Raw genomic sequence first — 27,739 nt, 5'->3', positions numbered from 1 at the left:
TTGTCTATGTTTTTTAAATGACACGCTTTGCCCATTATATGCCAAAAACGATTTAAAGTGAAACATTTCCGTTGATTAAATGCTTATAATGAATTATTAAATCTGTCTGTCAGAATATGACAGTTTGGGATTTCTAATAAGTTTTATTTTAATTCAGTTTTACTTTTTGTATTAAATTCAAGCGTAAGCGACCATGTCAGTATATATACACACTTTCAAACACATTCAAATATACTCTACTCCTCAAATTTTATGGTTAAATAAAACTCAAGACCAAACGAACCATTGTGTGAAGTCTTCTTTTCTAAAATCAGGCCGTTTTCTCTCTCAAGGCTTGGGTGTACATGTCAGTCAGTAAGAAATTGTAAAAGACGTTTAAAACTATATCTTGTCCTTAATTTTATTATATTTTAGTTTTTCAAGCACACAGTTTCGTTTTCGTATCATTGAAAGGGTAGTTTTTATGTAGTTTAAGTTAACTTCAAGGATTTTTACATTTTCGTTATTTAGTTAGTTTTAGTTACCTTTAATAACTTGGTCTGTCAGCGCCCTACTAACGGACAGAAAACAAAGATTATACTTATAACAGCATCTATGTTGTCTAAAGGTTGTGTGTGATATAGACATAACATATGACTCGTTTTTTCATTTAATATCTGAATAGATGTTCTTAACAAATGTGCTCTTGCCGCTATGGGAAACTTTCACAAAGAACTTTGAACTTTTTTCAAAATATTACGGTAATTTTGATATTTTCTGAAATTGAAGTTGATTGACAAAAAATATTAACTGAAGGGAAAATACGGTTAACTTTCTAGAAGCCTACAAGCATGTGTGCATTTCTTCACGCGTTCCGTAGCATTAGAACTAACCCCCGATGCATCAAAAGCCCTGAAACATTTGTTTATAAAAGTAAAACGTTATGTGTAGAGACTCGCGAGGAAGCATCTGAGAAGGAGTGGCGTTGTCGCGTGCAGTGACAATCGGTGAACTGGGAGGGTCGCTGATGACTCTCTGCAAACATGGCTGCTCAGGATGAACTCAGTAAGTTTTCTCTCTACGTTATTTCAGGCATTATCTCACCAAACGTCGTGCTAATGGAAGCTAAACTTATACTAAACAACAATCATTGCATTGTAACGATTAGGTCTTTTCTCTGAAACGTTAACGGTTGGTTCAGTTAAAAAACTGACTGTAATGACAGCTAGCTACTCGGCTATACTGTTAGCTAGAATGCTAACGTCAGAAGGCCGTTTGCCCAGTCATGCTCAAAATGAAACCATCACGTAGGCTATTAATATGTTTGTTTAATCAAACTTTTAAAGTGCAGATTTACATCATGAATGCTTATGCTTATTACAGATCAATTTTGCATGATGACTCTATTTCTTAAAAGCCTGTATTATGGCATAGAAATGCCAAAATGCGTGGATAGTGCCTCATTTGTTGTAGCTAGCTGAACCATGCCGATTGAAAGAAGGAAGGGCTGGGTGATGGTTGCACCAACACAGCAGCTGACAGGACGAGATTATTAGCCAAAATGGAGCAACCGAAACGAGGAGCTCTCATCTTAGTTCCCCGTGTGAAGACTGTATATTGTACCCCCTCTAAAAGAAAGCTGAAGGTCGAACAGACTGGTATTGCTTGTGGTTGCATACAAGAAACAGAGATGTTATCTATTATAGGAGAGTGGGTGCTTTAAAGAGGTTGTATTGTGTATTCTTTGGGTGTGACAAAGATATACAAGAAAATGAAAGCTAAGAGGTTAAATGTAATTTTTTGCAGATCAACTGGAGCGTGTGTTCCTTCGCCTGGGCCATGCAGAAACAGACGAGCAACTCCAGGACATTATTTCCAAGTTCCTCCCTCCTGTACTCCTCAAACTCTCCAGTGTACAGGAGGGCGTGCGAAAGAAAGTAAGAGAAGTGTTTTCTGTCTTTCTGCTGAAGAGATTGCAGATAATCTCATCTATATCTAGGAACACCTCAGCAAAAGTGTACATGTCACAGTCTTAAGCTTTTAAAACCATCTTTTTCACCCAAACCAAAATAGACCCAAGATCTATAACTGGTAATAAAGGGCTGACTCATTGATTTATCTCCAGAATTGGAAAATAACCATTGAGCCTTCTCCATTAGGTAATGGAGTTGTTGGTCCACCTTAACAAGAGGATAAAAAGCCGACCGAAGATTCAGCTTCCAGTAGAAACTTTGCTGGTACAATACCAAGATCCAGCAGCTGCCTCATTTGTTACGGTAAGGACAAAATGTACCCAGGAACAATTTTAATGTACATTAGTAATGTCAAAGATTGAAGACTGCAGCTTTAAAAATTCCAGGTTAATGTGTCCAAAATGAGATGCGTCTCTGACAAGGTGCTGGACTTTATTAAGCACTGTTGTAATGAGATGCAGTCAGATAGATATGTTGTAAGTCACTGCAGCTGTTGAAATACTTGTTTTTAAGACTTTTTGATAAAATACTCATTTTTTTTGTCACTTTGGTATGCCAGTGAAGCATTTTGAATTGGTCTAAATATTGTCAGTATTAAATAGTAGTTTAGAACTCAAATGATGTTGAATTTGATTAATTTTGGTTTGCTAATAGAGGGAGAAGTATTGATATTTTTCATTTGTGTTTCTCAGAATTTCACAATCATTTACATTAAAATGGGATACCCACGTCTGGAGGTGGGAAAACAGTGTGAGTTGGCCCCCACACTTCTCACTGCCATGGAAGGCAAACCACAGCCACAGCAGGACAGGTGAGGGAAAATATTCTCACTCACACACAAATTGAGATGCACAGCGTTATTTACCTACCATACCAGATAGAATGGAAGTATATACTGGAGTTACTGCTTCATTGATACATTCAAGCAAAACATGGATACTGTCTTAGTCCTCTGGATGCAGTGCTGGCCCTATTCTTTTGTTTCAGAACTGTTTTCAACATGCTCTCTCTCTCTTCCTTCAGCCTGATGCACCTGCTGATCCCTACTCTATACCACATGAAGTATCCTGCAGACACATCTAAGGTTGCACCTCCATTTAACTTAACCGAGAGGCCGAAGACAGTGCAGTTGCTACTTGAGTTCATGTTAGATGTATTGCTAATGCCCTATGGGTGAGTTTCTGCTGTCTGCTTTGGATATATAGTTGTATGATCGGGTTCTTTGAATATGTGTGTTTGCTATTTTTCAGATTATTTCATCATTTGGAAAAGAAGCCTTATTTTATCGCTCTGACTTCTTCAGGTTTGTGCTCAATGAATCCCCAACTCGCCCTGCTCCGTCCTCCTCTCAGGGAGGCTCTGGGGATGGGACAGTGGCTACAGGCGGCCAGGGTCTCCCTCAGCCTCCCCCAGGGATGAGTGTCTATGCTGCCAAGAGGGTGATTGGAGAGGCCCAGTGGAGCGCGGAACAGCTGGAGCAGGTACCAGTAACTTAACCATGAAAATAAATGCTATATTCTGGCATTCTGTGCATGTTTGTAAAAGTTTGGAGCCTCTCTAAGTTAAAATAGTTAACACTTCTTAACAATGGTAAATGTAGGCATTGTGTACAAGCATGCATTGAACATCTAATGCGGTTTCCAGTTTATCTTGTCATCATTGTTTCAGAGTTTATATGGCCACAATGCACATTGCCTGCTGTGAGTTTTTACTGACTTCTTATAATTTGTACGTGTGTTTGACAGTGTAAGCTGGGCATAGTTAAGTTCATAGAGGCAAAGCAGGTCCCAGAGGTGGAGACAGTGGTGCACCTGGTGGTGGCATCAAGTGACACCCGACACAGTGTAGCCACAGCAGCAGATCTGGAGCTAAAGAGCAAACAGAGGTGGGTAAAGCTTGAGTCATCAGTGGTTCATATGCAGACAATAGATTATTAATCACTCAGTAATTTTCTTATTTAGCCAGTAAAGTACATAGTCCGCTAACTAGTTTTTGAAAACAAAACCTGTTAAAACCTTTGAGACACCTTGAATTCATATTACTCTGAATTTTGTTGTTTTAATTTCTTTTAGCATCATCGATTGGAATAATCCTCTAATAATCAACAAGATGTACAAGGTGTATCTGGGGGATGTTCCTCTTAAAACAAAGGTTTGTCAATTTAATATTTTTTTAAAAAAGTGCTTGTTTTTATAGTTGTTTTTTAAAGATTCGCTAGGTGATGATAATTATGTCTGTATGTGCACAAGGGGGGCAATATGAAGCAAGAGCTGAAGCATGAGCCTGTAAGCACAAGAGTCAAGCTTAAAATCCTGCCACATCTTCTACGGTCACGCCTGGCTGCAGAGTGTTTTCCAGCTAACATTCAGGTAGGATCTTTACCCTGATGGGAATTCTTCAAAAATAATATTTGCAAACATTTGGTGCTTAAGCTTGCTCAGGTTTATGTGCAGTAAATACTCTTGTCTTCTCCGTAGGTTGTATATGATGGTCTGTTTGGAGCCAGTACCAACAACAAATTGCTGTCTCTTACCTTGCAGTTTGTCCATCACATCTGCATGGTGTAAGTGTCATGCACTTATCAGTTCATTTTAAGTAAGCCATTACTTTTTTGTTGTTGTTGTGCATTGGACTAGTCATATTTAAACATCTTATTGGCTTTACTTAGATGTCCTGACACTAACAAACCTTTGGGACTGATGCTCCTTAATGGTCTCACCAAACTCATAAATGAATATAAGGAGGTAAAATAACAATTGACAATACATTTTTAAATTCCAACTTCAAATTTAATTTTCATACTGTTTAATAAGGATTAGAAATATTTGTCATTGCAGGATCCCAAGTTACTCTGTGTGGCCTATGCTGCTGTTGGAAAACTTTCAAGGTATCATGAAATAATTCTCTTTTCTCTGAGAAATTTTCACTTCTAAAATGTCAAAACAAGCTGACAGTATTTAACTGTTACATACGTGTCCTTTAGCCGCATGCCACAGCTGTTCACAAAGGATATTGCACTTGTACAGCAGTTTTTTGAGTCCATGTGCAAGGTAGGTAAAGGTCCCTTAAAAATCGTACATAATCTGGAATGAAAACTTGTTGTAAGCTCCTGCTCTGAGGAGATCACAGTGTTTTATCATATACTGATGTAACAAAAAACTCTTCATTAGGAGGAGCCGGATGTCCGCCTTGCCATCCAGGAGGCTTTGTCCATGATGGTAGGAGCTTATGCCAACCTGCAGGGGGCACTGCTGAACCTGATGGAGGCCCTGGTAGCTGCATACATTGGAAAGGTGAGAATTCACAGGAAAAATACATTTTTTTTCACTTTCTAAGTTTACTAGTAAATAACTGGGCATGGGGCCAATTATGATGTCTTATTGTTTGTTTGTTTTGACAGCCGGAGGTGCAGGTTCGGCAGGTGGCCATGAAGTTTGCCAGCACAGTGTTTGCTCCTGATCATGTGCCATCAAGATACCTGCTGTTACTGGCAGCTGGAGACCCGTAAGTCCCAAAACACAGAATGTCTGTCAAGGGCTATGTTGAAACATGAATGCTTGATCTAAATTTTAACAATAAGTACTGGAAGCACTTTAAGTGTCATATACTCAACAGTTACAAATTGATTAACTGCAATTAGTATGATCAAAGTTTCTGATTGTGCATGATGCAGAAGCTGAAATGAGCTGGGTGTCTGTATTGTAGGAGGGAGGAGGTGTCCGGAGAGGCCCAGAGGGTGCTGAGAGCTTTACCCACAAAGAGCTCAGAGAAGGAGGGACCAAAGCCAATGCCCTCTTTTCCTGACATGGTGGCTTATGTCCAGGAGAAGGTGAGGCTCTGGAAGCAAGACAACAAGCTAGAGGCCATTCGTGCATAAATGATGATTAAGTCTCATATCCTTTTTGTCTTGTCATTATCAGGCAGCTCAGAGAATCAAGACTCCTGCTAAGTATATCGTTGGAACCGCCACTATTCCTTTCAACCCATCTGCATTTGCAGAAGTAGGTATTAAGTGCCACAGCGAGGTTTTTCAAATGCAGATTTTTTTCAGCAGTTACTAATTTATTTGTTCTTTTCAGATTGTTTTGTACCTGAGGATGTGTTTAGCCCACAGCGCTGGAGCCACGCCAATGTCGACACGTCTTGCAGACATGCAGGATGATGCACCAGCCATTGGACGCTACGTCCAAACACTGCTGTTGTCTGATCAGCCCACAGTGTCAAAAGGCTCTGAGGCAAACCCTGTTCATGTCTACATGGATCTGCTGCAGCAGCTGCTTTCTGCCGTAGGGGGTGAGAGAAGCGAGACTGGTCTGTCCTCAGGGTGCATTAAACGTTAAGATTGAGAACATCCTCAATGGTTGCATAAACTTCTTGCAGTACATTGAAATACATTTCAGGTATTATATGGGGCTCATTGATTACTCTGACTCAAAGTCCAAACTATACAACAGACATTGTATAGTTTGGTTTTATTACACAGTTAAGCGATAGGTTATATTGGGTCCTAATTCCATTAAATAATGTCTAATGATTTATTTAACATGCATTTATTGGAATGTTTTGGTTATTTATTGCTCTTCATCTTTGCAGGAATTCCAGTTATGTACTGTCTATTGGAGGTCGTGTCTGTGTGCCCAGAGAAACTTGCTCCCAGATTTACTGATAAAATTGACTGGATTAAAGTGAGTGTTCCCCATTTGTTAAATGCATTTTCATGATTAAAGGGTGAGGGAAGCCAATAATTGAACTAAATCTTATCTGTTATGTGTCATGAAACAGTCAACAATATGATGCCCTGTGACATATTTTAGCCATAAGACCAATTCACATATTGCTGTAATAATGATATTTCCTCCTCCAGAGTCTTATGAACACAAATAAGGAAGACATGAGGGAGCTTGCAGCACAGCTGTATGCTTTGGTGGTTTCCACTATGACTGGGAATGAGCTGCAGATGGCTGTGCAGAACCTGGTCAAAATCACCAAAGACAACCATGTAAGACACTCTGTCTTTGCAGAATAATTATTTTATCAGTATTACTCAGTATCAATTTTGAATATCTCATATTTAACTCATGTACATTTGTGTTGGTTTTGTTGAATCACAGAGTCCTGAGACTCAGCATGGTGCCATCTTGGCTCTGGGCTACATGGTGGGGAGGTACATGAGCAGGAGGAAAGCACTAAACTCAAGCGACTCAATGCACAACGTGGGGCAAGAAGATGAGGAACTTGTTGCCATGGCGACAAAGACAATCGGTACTTAATTAATTAGCATCAATGTTTTTGTAGTCAAGGCAAAGTGTTTGTGTTATTTTCAGTAACACATGTTTTGTTTCAAGATGTTACCTATCATATAAGTTCAAACAAAGTTGTGTTTTTGTGTGCATGTATTTCTATCCAGGTTCTTTCCTGGACAACAATAGTGCAATGCTGGCTGTAGCAGCTTGCACAGCTTTGGGGGAAATTGGACGAAATGGCTCCCTGCTGATCCCTGCAGAGGGTGAGGGTTTCACCAAACTGTCAATTGTGGAAAACCTGCTGGCTCGGATCCCTTCTGGCAAAGAGAGCACGAAGGTAACCCAGTGCTTCACAAAAGAAAGCAGTTGCTAGGATATGTAGTTCATAGATGTTGCACCCTTTCGTCATGATATGTTTGTGATTTTTTTTCTATACTACCTCTTTTAAAACAATATTATCTCCATTATTTTAATGATGAGTAGAACTGAAAAGTGGCAAAGCTTAGGAAAAATCACAGATGAAGAGAGATTAATTTGTGAAGATTAAACTATGTTGATGAGTTTGCTTGCAGTTTTTGGTGATTAAAAACAAACAAATATTGGAATTTTTGTTTCTACTTCTAGATGAAGGAGCGATCGATTCAGACATTGGGTTACCTTCCTGTGGGAGATGGAGACTTCCCTCATCAGAAGAAGCTGCTGCAGGGTCTCATGGACTCTGTAGAGGTAAGAAACTGACTGAATGTCAGTAGTAGTATCACTAGCTATCCAGGACTTTGTAAACATGCTTGTTTTTCTCATTAAACTCTGAGCTGGTATGATTTCATCCCACAAATCAAAGAAATAACGACTTTCAGATTTTTATCATTATAGTCAGGTAAGGGGTTTCAAGCTTTCAGGTATTAGAAAGAGAGGGGGTTTCTAACTCCTACAAATACAGCAGTGTTAATGCTCTTACATTGAACAGTCCACATGTGACACTGTTTGAGAGTGTTTTTGGAAACACATTTCTTACTGTATTTTTCCTTTTATAAGGCCAAGCAGGTGGAGCTGCAGTTCACAGTTGGAGAGGCTATAACCAGTGCTGCAGTTGGCACCAGCTCTGGAGCTGCCAGAGACCCATGGACCTGCACAGAGGACCAGTACAGTCCACCACACAGTAAGTACTTTCAGTGTTGGTGGTTTAATTTCCATCTAAACTGTTGTCTATGTGTTTGGTCACTGTAGAGTAAGGGTGAGGATTGATACGATACCACACGATACAATACAACAGTGGTACTCAACCTTACTCCATCCAAGAGCCACATTGTTAGGAGAATATTTTTGCAAGAGCCACAAACGGGGGGTGGCCTAGAGACTTGTTAAAATATTACCAAGTGTTGAGGTTGAGTTATGATGCACTTCTAAGAGCGGATGGATTATGGTTGGCTATTTGGGGTTTCAGATTTTGATTTTTAGAAATGCTTTCATTTTTTTTTCACTCATTTTTACTACATCGCCTCGTTCTGTTTGGCCTAATTTTGAGGCTTAAGTTTACAATACAGTATTTATTATCAGTAGTACATTAAAAATCAAATAAGACACCTCATTTAGACAAGTTTCTCTCCATATTACATTATGACAGCATGTGGTTTGTGTGTGAGACAGCACATCTCAATGAATAAACTAACATGAGAGACGCACCCCCACCAGACTTTCTCAGTTCTCTCTTTCACTTATGCATGTTCCTCTGTCGCGAGCACAACCCACGGTAATAATATACAGATAGAAAAAAAGATAAACATTTAAATTGGGAAATAAAGCCTGTCATCTGTGTGTGGGGAAACAAATTTATTGATGTGAGTACCGATGAATCTTTTCTGATGACAGTGTTTCCTTTTATTTAATCCCTAAGTAAGCCATAAAAGAGCCTAAACTGGTCACTAAAGAGCCGCATGTAGTTTAAGAGCTGCAGGTATGATGTATGGCCACAGTAATGTTGATATCACAATATAGCAATTTTTCTATAATTGACATTTTGCATTACTTATGGTATGTCTTTATCTGAAGAAAATGAGATGCCTCTTAAATGGTCAAATACAGGATTTCTATGTTTATTGCTTTCATGTGATGTCAGTGTCACCTCTTATCACCCTTCATCTTTTCTTTTCTCCTCTGTCTGACATTATCCAAATGTCTTCTTCTTTAGCCAATGAACTTCTCTTCTCATTGTCCTCATTTATATCATAAGTGCCACCGTAAGGAGTCATCAAACAGTCACATAGTGAGTCAAACTGGCAGAGATGTCCGTTAAGAGCATTATACGGTTTTAGTTTTCATAAAGTTTGATTATATCAAACAAGTAAAGATGATTATACAGTATACTGCCATATCAGTATTTGTTCCATTCCTGCTGTGGGGCAAAAGGAACAGCATTATTCTGTCAAAATGTGGGGGTTTTATGTATGCATGATGTAGGTCTTAGGATTGACTGCCCATGTTACAATGAATTGTGTGTCTTTCAAAGTGAGAGTTTTTTTTGACAGTGTGGGCATGCTGATGGCAGAACATTATTTTTTGTCCTGCAGATATGTTTTGCTATGAATTTTAATATATGGCACCTTACCCTCTGCCTGTAATATTTAATTTTCTTGAGCATTAATTTATAGTCAGTTGTATGTTGATCAGATCAATACCTCAAATGGTCCCTCAGAAAGTTTTAAATTTTTAATATAGAAAAAAAATCTAAGTAACTTAATGAAAACCCCACAGCATTCTGCTTCAATCAATCATTCAGTCAATCAATCAATGGATGAAAAAACAAAGAAAGAAGAGGGAAATTGAGAAAAGAGAGAGGCAGATAAAAAGGGAGAGGAAGGGGAAGTGCAAAAAGGGAGAAGATAAGCAGAGCAACAATAGAAGATAAGATAGATTTATGGCTGTTTTGGCCGTATTTCCATCTTCCATTCTCTACGATATTGCTATGACATCAGTAATCCCTTTCTTTCACGTTTAGATGTAAAAAGCAATGATGTGGTTCCTTGGGTCCTCAACTCCATCCTGACTAAGTATATAGCCAGCCAGAACCCTCATGTCCGACAAGCAGCCTGCATTTGGTTGCTTTCACTGGTCAAGAAACTCAGCCAACACAAGGAAATCACAGTAGGTCTATTTTACAACTTTTACTTCTTTGTTGTCCAAGTTCAAAAATGTATTATGATAATCAAAAGGATTAACTTGATACTTGACACGCATCATAACATTGTTTGAGTCTAGAAGAACTAAATATTTTCAAATAGTTGTACTAATCTGGGGTATTGCTTTTTAGTGTTTGAGATTAGGAGGTCAGGGTTTGCATCACAGCTGTCTTAGTTTTATTTATATGCTAATTACTTGTGTTTGCAACTTAAAAAATCATTCTGTTTTTGTGCTTTCTAAAGTCCAAGCTCAAGGAAATTCAGGTGGCCTTCATCTCTGTTCTGTCAGACCCTGATGGTAAGAAGATTTCTGTGTTGCTGAGCTCTTTTCAGATATACAAAATGAAACAGGCTGTGCGTCATCCTCTTGTTATTCATCCTCTTTTGTCTAGAGTTGAGTCAGGATGTGGCATCTAAAGGTCTGGGTCTTGTCTATGAGATGGGAGGAGAGGTCGACCAGCAGCAACTGGTGTCCACTCTGGTAGAAACTCTCATGACAGGCAAAAGGTAACTGAAAGGTCAAAATGAAAGACAAAGAATTATGACAAGAGCTAGAGTCACAGATGGTTTAAGTTCAGGGTGGTAAAAATGATCAGAAATGTTGTTGTGTGTAATGATATTGTTAACTGTCTGTGAAAACAGAGTGAAGCATTCTGTCTCTGAAGACACAGAGGTGTTCCAAGGAGAGAGTTTGGGGAAAACCCCTGATGGGTAAGTGATACATCACCACTAGTGACCATACATTTCTACGGAGCCCCTTAAGGGACATGGAAAAAAAATATAAAAATGGGAGAAGAAAAAATTAAAAATGATGATGATGATTTTTTTTAATATGTTGATGGGGAATTTTTTTTGGAAACGGTTTGCGAGATCTTGTAAAAGTAGATTGTAATCATAGACATAATATGTACAGTGATTGAGGGTTTTTGTAAATGAGATGATCCTCTGCTGAGTTATTATGGCGGAAAGGCAGAATCCGTAAATATCTTTCTAACTTTACCTAAGTTCGAAATTGGCCTTGAATGAAAAGACATTAAATCTGTACTTAGTTGCAGGGATGCTTTTCGTATTAGCGACAGGCATTTGAATAGATTTTTGAGTGAAATGTGACTCTCTTGTCATAACACTCGGATCTGGTGGACCTGGTCGAATTCATCAGCAACCAGTTGTAATCCTCTGGACAGCTGCATGGGTACAGATGGGTGTGTGCCAAATGTTGTGTAGGCATTAAGCCATTTGACCTTTCCTGAAAAGCCACCGATGCTCCCCTTGATACATATTCCATATGGCTTCATTTTATCGTGTGAATTCAAGTGGCGGATAAAGTGAGCTCCTTTTGCAAACTAGTTATGTCTTCTTAAATGGCTCACTTGTCTTATTGAATGCCCTCTTGGATCCATCTCTTTCAAACCCATTTGTACGTTTTCTTTACTTACACGTAATATTTGCTCTGTGAATTTGGCACACACCCATCAGTACTGTGCCGCTGTGTGGAGGATTGCAACTGGTTGCTGATGAATTCGACCAGGTATGCTAGATCCGAGTAAGTTTTACAATGACAGAGTCCCCTTTCACCCAAAATACCTTCAGATGCCTTTCTCTGAGACGAGAAGCATTTCTGCAACAAAGCACGGATTAAATGTCTTTTTATTTTAGGCCAGTTTTGAAGTAAAAATCAATGGATCTCCCCCATGGATGTCGCCCTCCATTGTTTTGGTTGGTTTGACCCAGAAGTAGTTACTGCTATGTCATTTCAATCTACTTTTGCGAGATCTCGCAAACTGTTTTAAAAAAAAAAATTCCATGATTGGTTAGTTTTTTTTTTCTTTTTTTTTGTTTTGTTTTGTTTTGTTTTTTTCCCCTCCCATTTGTTATTTTTTCTCCCATGTCCCTTAAGGGGCTCCGTACATTTCTTCTTTTGTGTCAAAGCTTATGATGCCTGATTGCTTGGGTTCTTTTTCTCTTTTTTCTTTAACCCTGTCTACTCCTGGTAGTCATGGGCTGACCACATACAAGGAGCTCTGCTCATTGGCCAGTGACCTGAACCAACCAGATCTCGTCTACAAGTTCATGAACCTGGCCAATCATCACGCCATGTGGAACTCCCGCAAGGTACAATGCTTTTGCATCGCCCTGAGCCCTTCACATGGCCCTTTTTTTTCTATCTCGTCTTATCTCACCCTCTTCACTCCCCTTTTAGGGAGCAGCTTTTGGTTTTCACATGATTGCAGCCAAGGCTGGGGAGCAGTTGGCTCCATTCCTGCCCCAACTTGTGCCCCGTCTGTATCGCTACCAGTTTGACCCCAACCTGAGCATCCGCCAGGCTATGACCAGTATCTGGGATGCACTGGTCACTGATAAGACCCTGGTAGGACTTTGCACACAATAAATGCATATGTTCAGACAAATGGTGTTAGGTGATAAGGAGACTGTAATCAGAAGTTTGGTAAATGACTGTATTTTTTTATTCAGGTGGACAAGTATCTGAAGGAGATCCTGAAGGATGTCATTTCGAACTTGACCAGTAACACATGGAGAGTTCGTGAGTCCAGGTGTGATAACGATACATTTCATTCACAGAACTGTTGACAATTATTTTATCTACTTTTCTTGCTTAATCACTGTATTTAGACTGATAAGGCTAAGCTTGTTCCCTTAAATGTCTTCTGTCTTTTCATTTTATTTTTTAGGTAGATTTTTATTTAATTTTTTGGAATTAAACAGGTTACACTTTTTCTGAAACACTTCTCTTTTTCACCCTCAATTACGTTATCTTCCTGTTTTTTGTAAATAATTTAATTTAATTTGCTATTGTAAACAATAAGGGCATTGTTACTTTTGCTTATTTCCAGTACAGTCAACTGTTAAATCATAAATTGCAAGTAAAAAAATCATGTAAGCTAGAGGCCTAAACTACAACATTCTGATTTCCTTCCAGCTGCCTGGCTTTGAATGACTTGATTCGTGGCCGCCAGGCTGATGACCTCGTTGATCACCTAGCAGAAATTTGGGAGACGCTTTTCAGAGTCCTCGATGATATCAAGGTGAAAAGGAACAATTTTTTTTTTTACTCTTCAGAGAAATTAAGTTTGTCAGATTCTGCTGAAATCAACATTGTATGCACACTAGTGGTGTAAAGATAATCCGATATGGATCGGTTAACCGATCTTGACGTCAGCGATCCGAGTGCACCAGTCAGCGGAGCCCTGGACCGGTAAAAATGCAGCAAAAACTGGTCTTTGGATCAGTTTTAACGTTAGAGATCGGTGCATTGTTTGCTACTTGTTATCATAGCCCGTTCCACCATGTTCTGGCTCAGCGTTTGTAAAGCTGCGCAACCCGCGGTGACCTTTTACCTTTAAACGAGAGTTCAGTTTGCCGTAGGTGCTCGCTACGTAGCTACCTCAGGAAAAATTCATGTGTACTTTATATGAAGGATGGATAATGACTCGAAATGTCAGCCCATCTGCTTTGGAGAAAAGTGATTAAGAACTACGGCGGCTCATAAATCTCACCTGTATAGGTGGAGGAGCTAAAGTTTAGCTAAGATGATAACGTTAAACGCAGCACAAACAGACCCAAACATAAACACTTTTCTGAGTTAAAACTCGGAGAAGTCTTCAGTTATCCCCGTAACAACATCCCCTTTTCATGGGGTTTGTTGGGAATGATTGATTTGGTGACATAATCAATACATTTGAGCCCACAGATATGATATTAAACAGAGAGGACTTCACTGAGTTGGAGATCAGCTGTTCTCCAGTGTAATAATTCAAGAATGAAAACAATCAAGAATGGTCAGATACACAGAGAAAGGAAATAACGATAATTTACCAACATGTAGACTGAATACTCACATGAAGAGGAATTGTGAAAGGAAAAAATGTATAGAAAGCTGTTTTAAATTGACTGTTTTCAGTATTATTTTAACCCCTTGTTCTCCTGTACCAGCAAACACACAGAGCTCTGTCTATCCAAATCTCCTTGTGACTTTAAATTTGTTTTAATTTGTCCTTCTTGGGAAAATTTGATATTTAGTTTTTACTGTTATTTGGATTAATCATGCTCAGGAAGTTACAAGTACAGAAGGACGAACATGTACCAGTAAAAACTCATTTTAATATTTATTTCCCAATTTTATGTCAAAGTAAGACACCTGGGCACCTGGGTGTGATGAAAACTTTCTTAAACATAATTTCAGAATGTTAGCACAGAAGGCCTGGCATTTAGTCTGTTTTATAAATTAGATCAAATAAACTTAGATTATTATGAAGTGATCTTGTTTTCCCCTTTTTTGCTAATTTGTGTTAAAGCAAAAAGTTATTTTGATTCTATAATCAGACTGTACCAGATCGAATCGGACTGAACCGAATCAAAATGGATCGGACCAAATTGTTCTGTATTTTAATAAATTGTCAGTGAATCAAATCGTAATCTGTGAATTGAGATTCGAATCAAATCGTCTTGAGAAGGAGAGGTTCACACCCTAATGCACACTAGATCACAAATTGCTCAAAGATGTTATGCAGAGCAGTAAAAAAAGCTGCAGGTTAACTAACAGAACATAAAAACATTTTGGAAGTCTTATTGAATGTTGTATTGATTGTTGTTAAATGTATTGATTTTAATCCACTGTCCACTGTTTTTGTTGATCAGGAGTCAGTCAGAAAAGCTGCAGACTTGGCACTGAAGACACTCAGTAAGGTAAAGTTCTTCAGCAGAGTATTCGCCAGCATGATGAAAATATCTTTGTTTTTACTTAAGGCTGACACCTTTGACTCAGTTGGTTGATATGTTCTTGTCCGATCAAGATCCAGTTTGCTGGTTGGTTGCGTGCATGTACAAGAACGAAACAGCAAGAGCATGCAGTTGAATGATTGGGAGTCCTGCAGCAGGAGACAGGGAGGAGCAATGCAGTACTGGGCAATCCAGGCAGAGAGGCACACTAAGTGATACAGAGCATGTTATATTCTGATTTCTTCACAGCGGCAGTAAATAACTTGGAAACAACATATCTTGAGTGTCTATACTCTGCCCTTTGTCAGGACCTTAACTCTTGCAGGCTATTTAATTCTCCAGTCAGCACATATGTGGTATTAGGTCCCTTTATCATTGCAATAAAATGTACATGTCAGCATTACTGTATTTAACAGACAGATGGATAGCAGAAGAGAGAAAAGATGAAGTCTCCTGGTCATTAAGTCCTGACCAGCAAACATTTTCCCTTCAACTCCGTAAATAAACGCTGAATGCTGTCTGATACACGCTCATACATCGCGGACTGGAACAAGTGCTCCTGTTAATAGTTATAAATTTATGCAAACAATTATCTGAGGACATTTGTTAGCCTTTGTGATGCTAAAGAGTTTTCGTGCCATGGTCATGAAAATTATATGGTTAAAGGTAGGTGCTCACTGATCCTCACTGAGTTAGTTGCAATTTTAGTGCAACATAATAAGGATAAAAACAACTAATAATGCTTTTAGGTTAATTTTCCAGATCATTCAGACTACCTGAAGGGTGCATTGAGGAACCTTTTAATGGATTAAACAGATTTTGAGATTCAAGGAAGGTTTTCTCTCTCTCTCTCTCTCGCTTCTCTCTCTCTCTCTCACTAATTTATTTATTTGTTTATTACCTCCACCAAGGGAATTATGTGATTGGCAGGGTTTGTTAGTTTGTTAGCAGCATAACTCAAAAAGTTATGGACAGATTTTGATGAAATTTTCAGGAAATGTCAGAAATGGCGCAAGGAAGAACTGATTAGATTTTGGGACTGATCCGGATCACCGTCTGGATCCAGGAATTTCTTTGAAGGATTCTTTACTATTGGGAGATAGGGCTAATGGGGGAGGCTTGCGCTCTCCGAGTGCTTTTCTAGTTTATTAATTTATTCATTTTTACTTACCTGAATGATAAATTGATTGGTCGGTCTGTAGGTGTAATTTCAGTCCAAGTTTTTCTGTGGTTGACTGTAGCCCAGATGTTTACATTTTCACATACAGTTCTCTCTCTCCCTCGCTCCCTCTCTCTGGTGTCCAGGTGTGTACACGTATGTGTGAGTCGATGGGCTCTGCTGCCCAGAGAACTGTCGCCATAATGTTACCCACCCTGCTGGAGAAGGGCATCGTCAGCAATGTGTCAGAGGTTCGCTCACTCAGGTAAAAGCCGCTAATGATGGAACATTTACTGCTTGTCTGTCTGTCAAGTACCACTTATTAAAATCCCCAAGGCAAAAGGAAATATTCCTTTGCTGTTCTTTTGCAGCATGAAAATTATTATTTTCTGTTTGTTTTCAAATAACTCCATCTTATGGCTTTCTTCCTTGGTGGATCAACAAGTACTTCCCTTGTGATGGTGATGTAAAAAACAAGGTTTAAGAGTTTATGAAGGCTTCACAGTGACAGTTTAATTTGTATGAATTATCATACTAATTACTTGTGTAACCTTATGCAGGAGTTGTGCTGAGAACTATATTCACCTTGCCAGAGAGTGCACACTCCTCATGCGGTTTATCACTCAGATTAACAATGATATAATTCTTCTTTATGAGGGTTTGTCAGTGATGAGAAGTGATTTACAGATTGCAGTTTACAAAAACACCTTCTAACCCGTTTGTTGTAGAGAGTCAGTAGAGGAAACATTTTCTTGATTGATTGACTAAAGTTTTGTTTGTTAAATAGAAAAAAAAGCCAAACCCAGAAACACTCAATTGGTTTGCAATGTAATTTTTTAGCCTCAAAACACCCACAGTGCATCCACCTGTCAGTAAACTCAGCCTAAAAAGAATAGTATACAAATAATTCCCTTTTAAACAATAAAGAAATGGCCTGTCTAGAGACAAGTTGTTTTTTGACCCAAGCTGTGGAACTAAAGCAGATATTTCTAGCACAACTTCATTTGCTAGAGGATGAAACGGTTTTAAAGAGAACAGATAGCTCCAGCAACATTTGTAACTCCTAAGACTGACACATTTCGGCTTGTGGTCTTCGTTGGGGTTATCCAAAGCACCTTCTGTTTTTCTTTTTGAAACAGAATTTAAACATGTTTATTTCTGCTGTAAATTATGACGTTTTTATTAGGGCCAAACGATTTGCAAAAAAAATCTAATTGCGATTTTTTTTTCCCCAAATATTGCGATTGCAATTTAATACGCAATTATTCTCGGGCTAATCCTATGTATTTTTTTGACAAATTCAAGCAATAAATAATTCCATAAATAAGACCATGTGTATTGACAACAGTGACATTATTTCTGAAGCAATTAATCCATATTAGCATGAATCTGAATATGGGGGTGCAACAAGCTTTAAGCTATAAAAGGGGGGGGGGGGCTTCATCAGTTTTAAATAGAATGAGCTAACTAGTTTTGCTCCCATTGCAAATGTGATATCATTTGCTTCGTTTAAGGGCATTATCACTTTATGTCACTCATTTTGATTAAGAAAAACATACATAAAACACAAAAAGAAGGATTATTGTTAACCATTATGAATTGCATAATGTGTATAAAACCTCTGCTGCTGCTGCAAAAATGATTTATTAAACTGGTATTTTGACACATTTCAAGTTAAAGAAATATTACAACTCCTGGGATTTGAAAATTGCAGCAGGCCATATTGCAATTTAATCCAATTTGTGATTAATTGCCCAGCCCTAATTTTTATATGATTTGTAATCAGCTATCCTTGGCTTGTGGAGTTAGCCTCAAGTGTACACCTGAGAAACTGCAGTATTTGCTTTCCTGCGTTTGCTGTTGGAAAGTAAAAAATGAAATGATAGTAACCAGTCTGATTTTTTTTTTTTACTAGTATCCAGACCCTGGTTAAGATTAGTAAGACAGCAGGGGCTAGACTAAAGCCTCATGCTGCCCTGTTGATCCCTGCACTCCTGGAGGCTCTCAGCACCCTGGAGCCTCAGGTCCTCAACTACCTCAGTCTCAGAGCCACAGAGCAGGAAAAGGTAACTCGGCTTCAGTGTCATAAAGATCTGAACCAAATCCTATTTGTTTAATTTCAGAGTCATCATGTGTTCTTTTCTTCCTCTTTAGAGTGCCATGGATGCTGCCAGACTAAGTGCTGCCAAATCCTCTCCAATGATGGAGACAATAAACATGGTAAACAGAAAAACAATCATCATTTCTACTAGTTTTTTTGATCAGTTAAAGTGTTTGTTGCAGTTCTGAAGACGGACTGTTAAATGTCTCCACTTAACACATGATAAAAGCCAGTGAGTTCAGTTTTTTTTAGGTCTTGTGTTGCTCTTTGCTCAGTGTCTGCAGCACCTAGATGTTTCTGTGCTTGGAGAGCTGGTTCCCAGACTCTGTGAGCTGCTTAAAAGTGGAGTTGGCTTGGGAACAAAGGTAAACACAATAGTCACTAATTCCTACTTTGTCTGTAAAAGATATGTTGAACTAGCTGGTTTATGTCTATTGTTTTTCTTGTCCTAGGGTGGCTGTGCTAGTGTTATTGTATCACTCACAGTGCAGTGCCCCCAAGACCTTACTCCATACTCAGGTAAAAAAATAAAGGTTCCTCTTCTGTTTGTCCCAAGTTTTAAATGTGTGTTTTGTTCAAGTAAACTCATCTCAGGTATTTCTGTTTTAGGTAAACTGATGAGTGCCCTGCTTAATGGTATCCATGACAGAAGCAGTGTAGTACAGAAACAATTTGCTTTTGCATTGGGACACTTGGTCAGGGTAAGCAGTCCATCTGATGAGCAATATTATTTTCATTTTCACACAAGTCAAGGATTGCAGAAGCGTGATTTTTCTGGCTTGTTTTTTCCCCTATCAGACAGCAAAAGACAGCAGTGTAGAGAAACTACTACTGAAACTCAGCAGCTGGTACTTGGAGAAAGAGGGTAAGAATGCAAAAATAGAATGGTTTTTATTTGATATTAAACCTTTTTTTATTCTCAGAATAGCACTAAGGTTTCTGTCATTTCCAGTGCTGTTGAGATCAAAAGCACATTAAGCCGAACAAAAGGAACAAATAGTGGACAGTTACATTTTATTAAGTTCAGTTTTGATCAATTGACTCTTCATTTTCATCACGTCTTTTAATCTCTTTAATAGTTGTAACTACTGTGACTGAATCAGCCTGTAAATATGCGCGAGTGCCTGCTCAGCCGGCTGATGGGCCAAATAAAATGAATAACAGTTGATGGAAATGGCCATCCAAGAATCTGGGGCAAAATGTTTTCCTGATTTTAAGGGTTTTAATGATAAAACCCAAAAAAGACCTTTGCACAACTTTCTTACCAAAAGATCTCTATAAACTGCATGTAAGTGTTTTATCAATATTTTAGTCGATATGTGCAAATCTAATTTATGCAGACAAAACCGCTTGACATACCCCACCACCCCACACACAGTTTGTCCAATATTCAAGACTTCACACTAGCAGGGTTAAATTTGGATATTATGATACCTTTTTTATTTTTAAGGTTTATTATGGGTGTCTTATGCTTTTATTGCTAACAGAGGACAGTGGATAGAATCAGAAACAGGGATGAGAGAGCTAGGGAGAGACATGCGGGAAAGTGCCACAGGCCAGATTCGAACCCGGGCCAACCCCATACAAGGGGCGTGCCTTAAACCAGTAGGCCACCTGTGCCTCATTCTGATGCTTTTTTACTCAATTTTTTAAAAATTATGCAGTCTCCATTGTTTTGATAATCAGTAGTATTGGAACAGTACCAAAGCTTTTAAAAACTTTAGCTCTTCAATTATATTTTTGACTAGAAGCTGTCACAGATGTACCGAGGATTTGTATTTTTGTTGCCATGGTGTTGAAAAAAATATCCATATAAGGGGTGTAATCAGGGCTTGACATTAACTCTTTTGCTCACCAGCCACGGTGGCTAGTGGTTCTGCAGACTTACTAGCCACTAGGTATTTCCACTAGCCACGATTCTGGTATTTGGAATCTATGAGCTATGCTAAGCTATGAGTTTCACATGCTTTAATAAACGAGGCTACGGTCTGTTGCTGGCTTAATACTGGCAGTGATTTAGCACTAGTAACCCCTATACCCATTGTTCTTTACCAACTACATGAGCGCTCACCCTATAAATCAGAAAAATGATACATTCCTCCAGGATGCACAGTTTTTTTTTCTATTTTGTTGTATTTTTTTACTATTTCAAATCAGTATATGTTATTAATTTCTGTGCTGATTTTTATTTTGCGTCATTTTGTTTTGCACTGTTGTTTTAATGTTCAGTATGCCACAGATCACATCGGCTATCACTGGTAGTTTTAAACAACATAATGTGGAACAAACTGTAACTAACACTTCTGTCATTTCAAAATAACAAATCTAGGAATAACCAAATGGTGAACCATTACACCTCAGTCAGTATTTGATATGTCAGAACCATATCTAAGTTTAAATCTGGTATTGTGGTAAACCCCAGAGATTAGAAAGTGTTTTGATTTAAGTGTAAAAGAAAAGGAAAAAAGATTCTTCTGACTAAATTCATGCTTGTACACCGATCAAGAAATATAAAAGGTGGTTGCAAGCATTTCTCCATCCATTTTTGATGGGTTATTCAATGATTCTGGGTATTTTCCTTCCTCAATATTGTTTGCTGTACCTCCTCTGAAATCCCTTGGTCAAGTTTTGAAAACCACCTATGTAGAACTATCAATGCATGTTTATTTTCCACTAGGTTCTGTGTTTTCCTCACTTGTTTCAGCATTTAAAGCATGTTTATTTGTAAATGCATTTTATCAAACAGTATTTTTTAACTGCACTCTTCACTATTCTTCAACCTCTCTCACTTCCAGAGCCTGTGTATAAGTCGTCATGTGCGTTGACTGTACACGCTATCAGCCACTACAGCCCTGATGTGCTGAAGGGCCACGCAGGAGTGGCTCTGCCGTTGGCCTTCCTGGGTATGCATCAAGCACCCGGTCCTGATGAAGAGAAGGGTGAGAGCCACGATGCCACGCTGTGGGCTGAGGTGTGGCAGGAGAATGTCCCAGGTAAGAAAAGCTCCCCTTTCTGAATTGAACAAGATCCACTGTGTAAAAACTAACATTAAAATAGCTTGAAAAAAAAACATTATTATCATTTGTAGCGAAAGAGCAGTAAAATGAATGTATGTTGTTTAGATGAAACAAAGACATATGGTGTTTAGATATTTGTAAAGGTTGGTCCTGTGGACAAAGAGACTCTGCTTATCTCTTTGCTGATTTTGTTTTGTCTATTTTACAGTCAGATGTGTCTCAATAATTAATGTTTGCTTTTTTAAGTTGTAAACAAAAGCCATTTGGAAGAACTTCATCTGACACTTACTCCATGGCAGCTTTTTTGGCTTTAAAATAACTATATTAAAGAAATCATTCTCTATGGTTGTGGTCTTTGTTTTGTTTGTTTGTTTTTGTGGATCATATAGAGACATCAGCTTTGAGTTCAATCTGTTTTCTAACCTCATAGGAACTTTTAATGTCTCGCTGGTTTGAACATCCATATGTCATAGAAAATTGTGATAACAAACTCTTCAAACTTTCTGTGATTCCAGGAAGCTTTGGCGGCATCAGACTCTACATGACAGAGCTGATTGCGATCACGCAGAAGGCGTTGCAGTCCCAGTCCTGGAAAATGAAGGCTCAGGGTGCAGCTGCCATGGCAACTGTTGCCAAGGAACAGACAGGCTCGTTGGTAGCACCACACCTTGGCATGGTGCTAACAGCATTGATGCAGGGGCTATCTGGACGCACATGGGCGGGCAAGGTAAGGGGAGATTTGAACAAAAGATAACAGTAAAAAAAACAAAAAAAATTGAAAAATAAATAATTTAGATCTTTTTCCCTGTTTTTCCTTGTTCAGGAGGAGTTGTTGAAAGCCATCGGCTCAGTCGTCTCCAAATGCAGGTAAGCCACCTTTAAGAACGTCTTCTATGCAGTGGTCTTTTTTTTTTTTTTTTTACAGTGTTTATATACTGGTTATTTTACTTTCATCACTCTCTTTCAGCACGGAGCTGCAGAAGCCGTGCACGGGCCAACCCACCATCCCTGAGGTGTTGGAAGTTGTGCTGAAGGAATGTCGGAAAGAGAGTCTAGTTTACAAAATGGCGGCTCTGCGTTGTGCAGGAGATGTGCTTCAAAGCTGCCAAGAGGACCGTTTCAGCAACCTGGCTGAGATCCTTTTCCCTCTGATCAGAAAGGTTCAACAACATCCACTTAGTTGTAATTACAGTGGAAGATTTAGCAGCATTTCAAGAAGCTCAATCCATCTTCCTGTTTTCCATCAGAGCTGCCCGGAGAGTGGTGCGGCATCTCCCAGGTCACTGGAGGATGAGGATGATAGAGATGTGAAGGAGAGGGAGCTGCAGACTGAAGCTCTGCTCTGTGCTTTTGAGAGTCTTGGAAAAGCCTGGCCTAGAAACCCCCAGACTCAAGGTTGGTTACAGTCAATTATACCATGGTCTTGGTGAATACTCAATTCTGGTTGGCTCTGGAAATTCCATTGGTGTCCATTAACTTCTGATATATGGACACCGTTGAACATCACAAGTAGTTCTTGTCAAAATATTATTACACTCTTCCAAGTTAATATGCAGCCGTTAGCCGTTACTCTGTTAGGAGTAACTATAGCAACTTGAGACAGTCATATTTTCTGAGCAGGAAGTACAGCACTGCCAGCCTAAGGAGCCTGCGGACCGGCATCAACCGTCACTTAACTGACATAAATAAAATGACAGACTCCAGGTTTAAGACTAGCAACGTAAGACGGTCTTATCTTCTATATCCGATGTATGTCTTGTTTCCAGGCTCACCTCAACTCTGAGAGGTGAGAGTCACAAAAAACTCACTTCCCTCCTGTTCTGACTGCTATAAACTATTGTCAGAAGATTTAAATAACATAAACAAAAGAAAAGAAGCCCGGCATGATAATATCTGATAAATATTGACGTGTCTGACGGACCTGCAGAGCGTGGACAGCTCCGTTTCACGTCTGTAACCTCGTAGTGCAGAAGGGGGAATTACTGTATTTATATAACCAGCTGGTCTGCTAAAACTAAGCTTTCTATCAGATGACTGTGCATGTTAACATACAGGTAAATAGTCTGATCACAGATGACTCTCAGTCTTACTTGTCTTCATGTCTTTTCATTAATAAATCCATTTAGAAAGTGCGCATCAGACGGTTCAGGCCTCCACGTCATCCATTAATCCCTAATAATTGGACACCTCGTCGGGCATTAACCCCTACATAAACATGTTTGAACACGTTGAACGCAGTGCTGACACCACATTGCCGGTAAAATCCTCAACTCCTTGTCACCTTCTGGGTTATCCCATCTCTTAGAGCTATCACCATGACAGCCATATTCTAGGGAGAACTTTACACCTAGTAGGGGGTGGGTGTAAGATTTAAGTTATAACTTAAGCCTACGTTGAAATTATCACGGCTGGTGCAACACTGTAAATGTTAGGAGAGTGTAAACTCCATTTTAAGTAAGAACTTACGCTCAAACTAGGCTAGGTTTGAACTTGCGCACAGCTGGTGCAACCCACAGCTGATCTCTGTGTCCGTCTGTAGCTCGTTTCCAGGTGGAGGTGTGTGGTCTGATGTGTGAGAAGTTGAAACTGAGTACCTGGAAAGTCCAACTTGGTGTTCTCCAATCAATGAAGGCATACTACCAGGGGTAAGGAGCTGTTAAAAATATTTTACTTACAGTTTATTGTGATATTCCTTTACATCACCCTGTAAGGATGCCTGTGATTCATATTTATTTATTTTTTTTCCACTTTAGGTTGTTGCTGTTGGAGAAAGGCTGTGAGGACTCTGATGCTTTGTCACAGATCCTCACTGAGACCTGCGCTGCTCTTACGTGCCCTTTAGGTAAAGCCTCACAGTTTTAGTGTTGGATGAATTTAAGTTTTACTAATCTGTATTATATTCATTTTTTTTTTTTTTTTTGGTTTCTAGAAAACAAAAGTTACTCTTCTGTGAGAACAGAGGCCTTGTCAGTTGTGGATCTGATTGTAAAGAGAACTGGAGGTAAGTTTTTGCTGATGTTGTGACTGATTTCAAACTGAATATTAGCAAGAGAAAAGTTTATTTTTCTTTCTGTTGAATATGCAGCATAACCTAATATTTAGCTCAGAGGTGGATATGACATAGTTTGCACTTAGTTTCCACTAAATGTCACAGTTCAAATGGGTTCTTGTAACCAGCGTTCCTGTTTCTCTTAACATTTTTCTGTTCTACCAAAGGAATTACTTATGAACTTACAGCACAGCTCAGGAAATTTCGATGCTTGTCGGACTAATAAAGCTTTGATGCACACTGATACGTCTCAACAAATATTGGATACACTGCTGTGAGATTTTGTCCAGAGTCTTATGGTTTTCCAGACAAATAATGCTTAAAAACTGAAGTGATCCCTGACGTTGTCCGCTAGCAGGTTCACATGCAAGGTTTGGTGAAATGTTTGGACTTCTTTTAGATGGATTGGGGCAGCTTTGATCAGCGGTATAGTTGACCCACCAAAAGGTTCAGGGTTCGGTCCCCATCCCCTGCAGTAACATACATGATATTACCAAAAGTATTCACTCACCTGCCTTGACTTGCATATGAACTTAAGTGACATCCCATTCTTAATCCATAGGGTTTAATATGACGTCGGTCCACCCTTTGCAGCTATAACAGCTTCAACTCTTCTGGGAAGGCTTTCCACAAGGTTTAGGAGTGTGTTTATGGGAATTTTTGACCATTCTTTCAGAAGCACATTTGTGAGGTCACACACTGATGTTGGACGAGAAGGCCTGGCTCTCGGTCTCCGTTCTAATTCATCCCAAAGGTGTTCTATCAGGTCGAGGTCAGGACTCTGTGCAGGCCAGTCAAGGTCATCCACACCAAACTCTCTCATCCATGTCTTCATGGACCTTGCTTTGTGCACTGGTGCACAGTCATGTTGAAACAGGAAGGGGCCATCCCCAAACTGTTCCCACAAAGTTGGGAGCATGGAATTGTCCAAAATCTCTTGGTATGCTGAAACATTCAGAGTTCCTTTCACTGGAACTAAGGGGCCAAGCCCATCTCCTGAAAAACAACCCCACACCATAATCTCCCCTCCATCAAACTTTACACTTGGCACAGTGTAGATAGACAAGTGCTATTCTCCTGGCAACTGCCAAACCCAGACTGGTCCATCAGATTGCCAGATGGAGATGGAGATTTTACGTGGCCTACCACTTCATGGCTGAGTTGTTGTCATGCCCAATTGCTTCCACTTTGTTATAATACCACTGACAGTTGACTGTGGAATATTTAGGAGCCAGGAAATTTCACAACTGGATTTGTTGCACAGGTGGCATCCTATCAGAGTACCACGCTGGAATTCACTGAACTCCTGAGAGTGACTCATTCTTTCACAAATGTCTTTAGAAACAGTCTGCATGTCTAGGTGATTGATTTTATACACCTGTGGCAATGGAAGTGATTGAAACACCTGATTTCAATTATTTGGATGGGTGAATGGATACTTTTGGCAATATAGTGTATCAGTGTGTCTTTTGACAATACACCGGATATGGATGCATGCTCTTCCAACTGGGCTAAAGTGGCACCCACTGGTCACAATACTTGACCCCAAATAGTGTCTAATATCTGTCCATTCCTTATGTTTTAAACCATCTTCCTGCAAAAAGCAGATAAAATGGGGTGAAATTTATGCCAGGTACATCATAACATCATCAGCATAATGTGTGAGTATACTTATAGTAGCAGTGAGCTTGAAAGCTTTAGTGTGACCTGTATAGCCTTGCGGAGGTGCTGTTACGCCTGTAGTGCCTTATTGTTGTTTATCTTTGCTACTCTTTTTTTTACTCCTTGCATTCATAAACCACACATTTTTATTGAAATCAGACTAGTACAGCAGATTTTAGGGATAAGTCAAGGAAGCTGTCATGTAATCTAGAACATGCGAGTAAAATACATATTCCTGTGCATGATGTTTCAAAGATTTTCAGTACCTGTGTCTGTATTGAACTGTTTTCTGCTCGTTATGCTTACAGAGAGTGAGCAGTGGGACTGTGTGTCGGTGAAGAGCCGGGAGCAGCTGCAGCGCTCTCTGTCAACATTGCAGTCAGACAGCAGACCTGACCTAAGGGATAAAGCCCAGGAGCTACGCAGGCACATACAGAGTCAGCCCTGAGCTCACACTTACAGAAATCTAAACAAGAAAGTCAGTCATGCAGTCACAACCAAAAAAATACATCAACTTCCTCTTTTCTTCATCAGTTAAAAAACAACACATTACACACTCTATTATCTGACCAATGCAGTGATCTCTTAAATGCACACATTTTAAATACTTTCAGTACTTATCCATATAACCTGTGAGCTTGGATGCTGACTTTGTTTATCAAACTGCTTCACTCAAGCCGTCACTCACATTTGGGCTGAAAACTTTACAATTCAAAGAGACTAGAACACAGCTTGCTCAGAGTTTGACCTCACAGTGAAAGTAGTAAAGGGCAAGGCTATCATCGAAATGTGTTGAGTTTTATTTGGTTCATTAAAGTGGACAGTAAGATAATTATGATAAATGCTATATAAACCAATGTGTTGGGTTTGTGGATGCTGTACACCTGTAACCCCAAAATGGGGACTTTTACTACTGTTGTGGGTTTGCCTACTCATTAAATGTTAGAACAACAGCAAGGTTGCACATGTTGGCTAACACATACAGATGATGAGTCAACTCTCATTTGAAGTTGCACTATCTGGGGTTTGGATATGTCCTTACTTTTTACAAGTTGTGAAAGAAGTGAGACATTGATATTTCCCTCTGTGTGTCTGTAAACAGTGTCATGACTCCTGTCTGCAGGATGAGTAAGAAAGATGACAGCCATTTTTGTGAAGTGTTGAGAAACAAAATACTGCTGTTAAGATCAAAAGTGATGCTGTTTGAATTTGTTCCTGATAGAATAAAACTACATTGACAGTTTTAACAAGTTTGAATGACTGTTTTTGGGTTGAAGAACTGCAAATAAATGGCGTTTTATTTCTAATTCCATACAACAATTTTGGCATATTTCAGAAAAGCTCAAATTGCCATAATTTAATGTAATTTAAATCTTTAGCATCAAAGATTTTCCAGGGACTATTATGATTAATTTATATAGAAAACAAATTCACAATATTTACATGCATCAAAGATATAAACCACCAAAAGTGTGTGAAATATTTATTGCCCCTGTTCAATTCAAAGAAGTACAAAGAAAAAAGTCTTGAAATAAGGTGCAACTTCTTGTGTATGCATTTTTAGTTTCAAATTTGATTCAAGAAATGCAGAAAGTTAAGATTTTTATAAATAGCCTTCTTGCAATGTTGCTATGTTGTCGGGG

At 39.1% G+C, this 27,739-nt stretch overlaps 1 protein-coding gene across 1 annotated transcript; it reads left to right on the top strand.

Annotated features, from left to right (window-relative positions):
• Positions 1–952: 952 nt before the first annotated feature.
• ecpas (Ecm29 proteasome adaptor and scaffold) lies at positions 953–27,343 on the top strand. Its single transcript, XM_041785007.1, has 49 exons — positions 953–1,044; positions 1,786–1,916; positions 2,139–2,255; positions 2,645–2,763; positions 2,976–3,125; positions 3,256–3,433; positions 3,698–3,837; positions 4,025–4,103; positions 4,202–4,321; positions 4,430–4,515; positions 4,621–4,696; positions 4,790–4,839; positions 4,936–5,002; positions 5,123–5,245; positions 5,353–5,456; positions 5,658–5,781; positions 5,873–5,953; positions 6,032–6,245; positions 6,546–6,637; positions 6,817–6,951; positions 7,064–7,214; positions 7,360–7,532; positions 7,820–7,921; positions 8,231–8,354; positions 10,191–10,336; positions 10,615–10,669; positions 10,764–10,878; positions 11,014–11,082; positions 12,366–12,483; positions 12,572–12,739; positions 12,844–12,923; positions 13,310–13,415; positions 15,028–15,075; positions 16,414–16,532; positions 18,183–18,333; positions 18,422–18,487; positions 18,644–18,733; positions 18,821–18,887; positions 18,978–19,069; positions 19,167–19,233; positions 21,164–21,361; positions 21,901–22,112; positions 22,209–22,252; positions 22,353–22,545; positions 22,633–22,780; positions 23,925–24,030; positions 24,139–24,227; positions 24,315–24,386; positions 26,405–27,343. The coding sequence occupies exons 1-49, from the start codon at positions 1,023–1,025 to the stop codon at positions 26,542–26,544; spliced, it is 5,517 nt and encodes a 1,838-aa protein (XP_041640941.1). The 5' UTR covers positions 953–1,022; the 3' UTR covers positions 26,545–27,343.
• The last annotated feature ends 396 nt before the right edge of the window (positions 27,344–27,739 follow it).

The sequence above is a fragment of the Cheilinus undulatus genome, linkage group 4, assembly GCF_018320785.1.
Source record: "Cheilinus undulatus linkage group 4, ASM1832078v1, whole genome shotgun sequence".
In the NCBI taxonomy this organism is placed as follows: domain Eukaryota; kingdom Metazoa; phylum Chordata; class Actinopteri; order Labriformes; family Labridae; genus Cheilinus; species Cheilinus undulatus.
The sequence above is the reverse complement of the archived record's forward strand: the minus strand, read 5'-3'. Positions and strand labels throughout refer to the sequence as shown.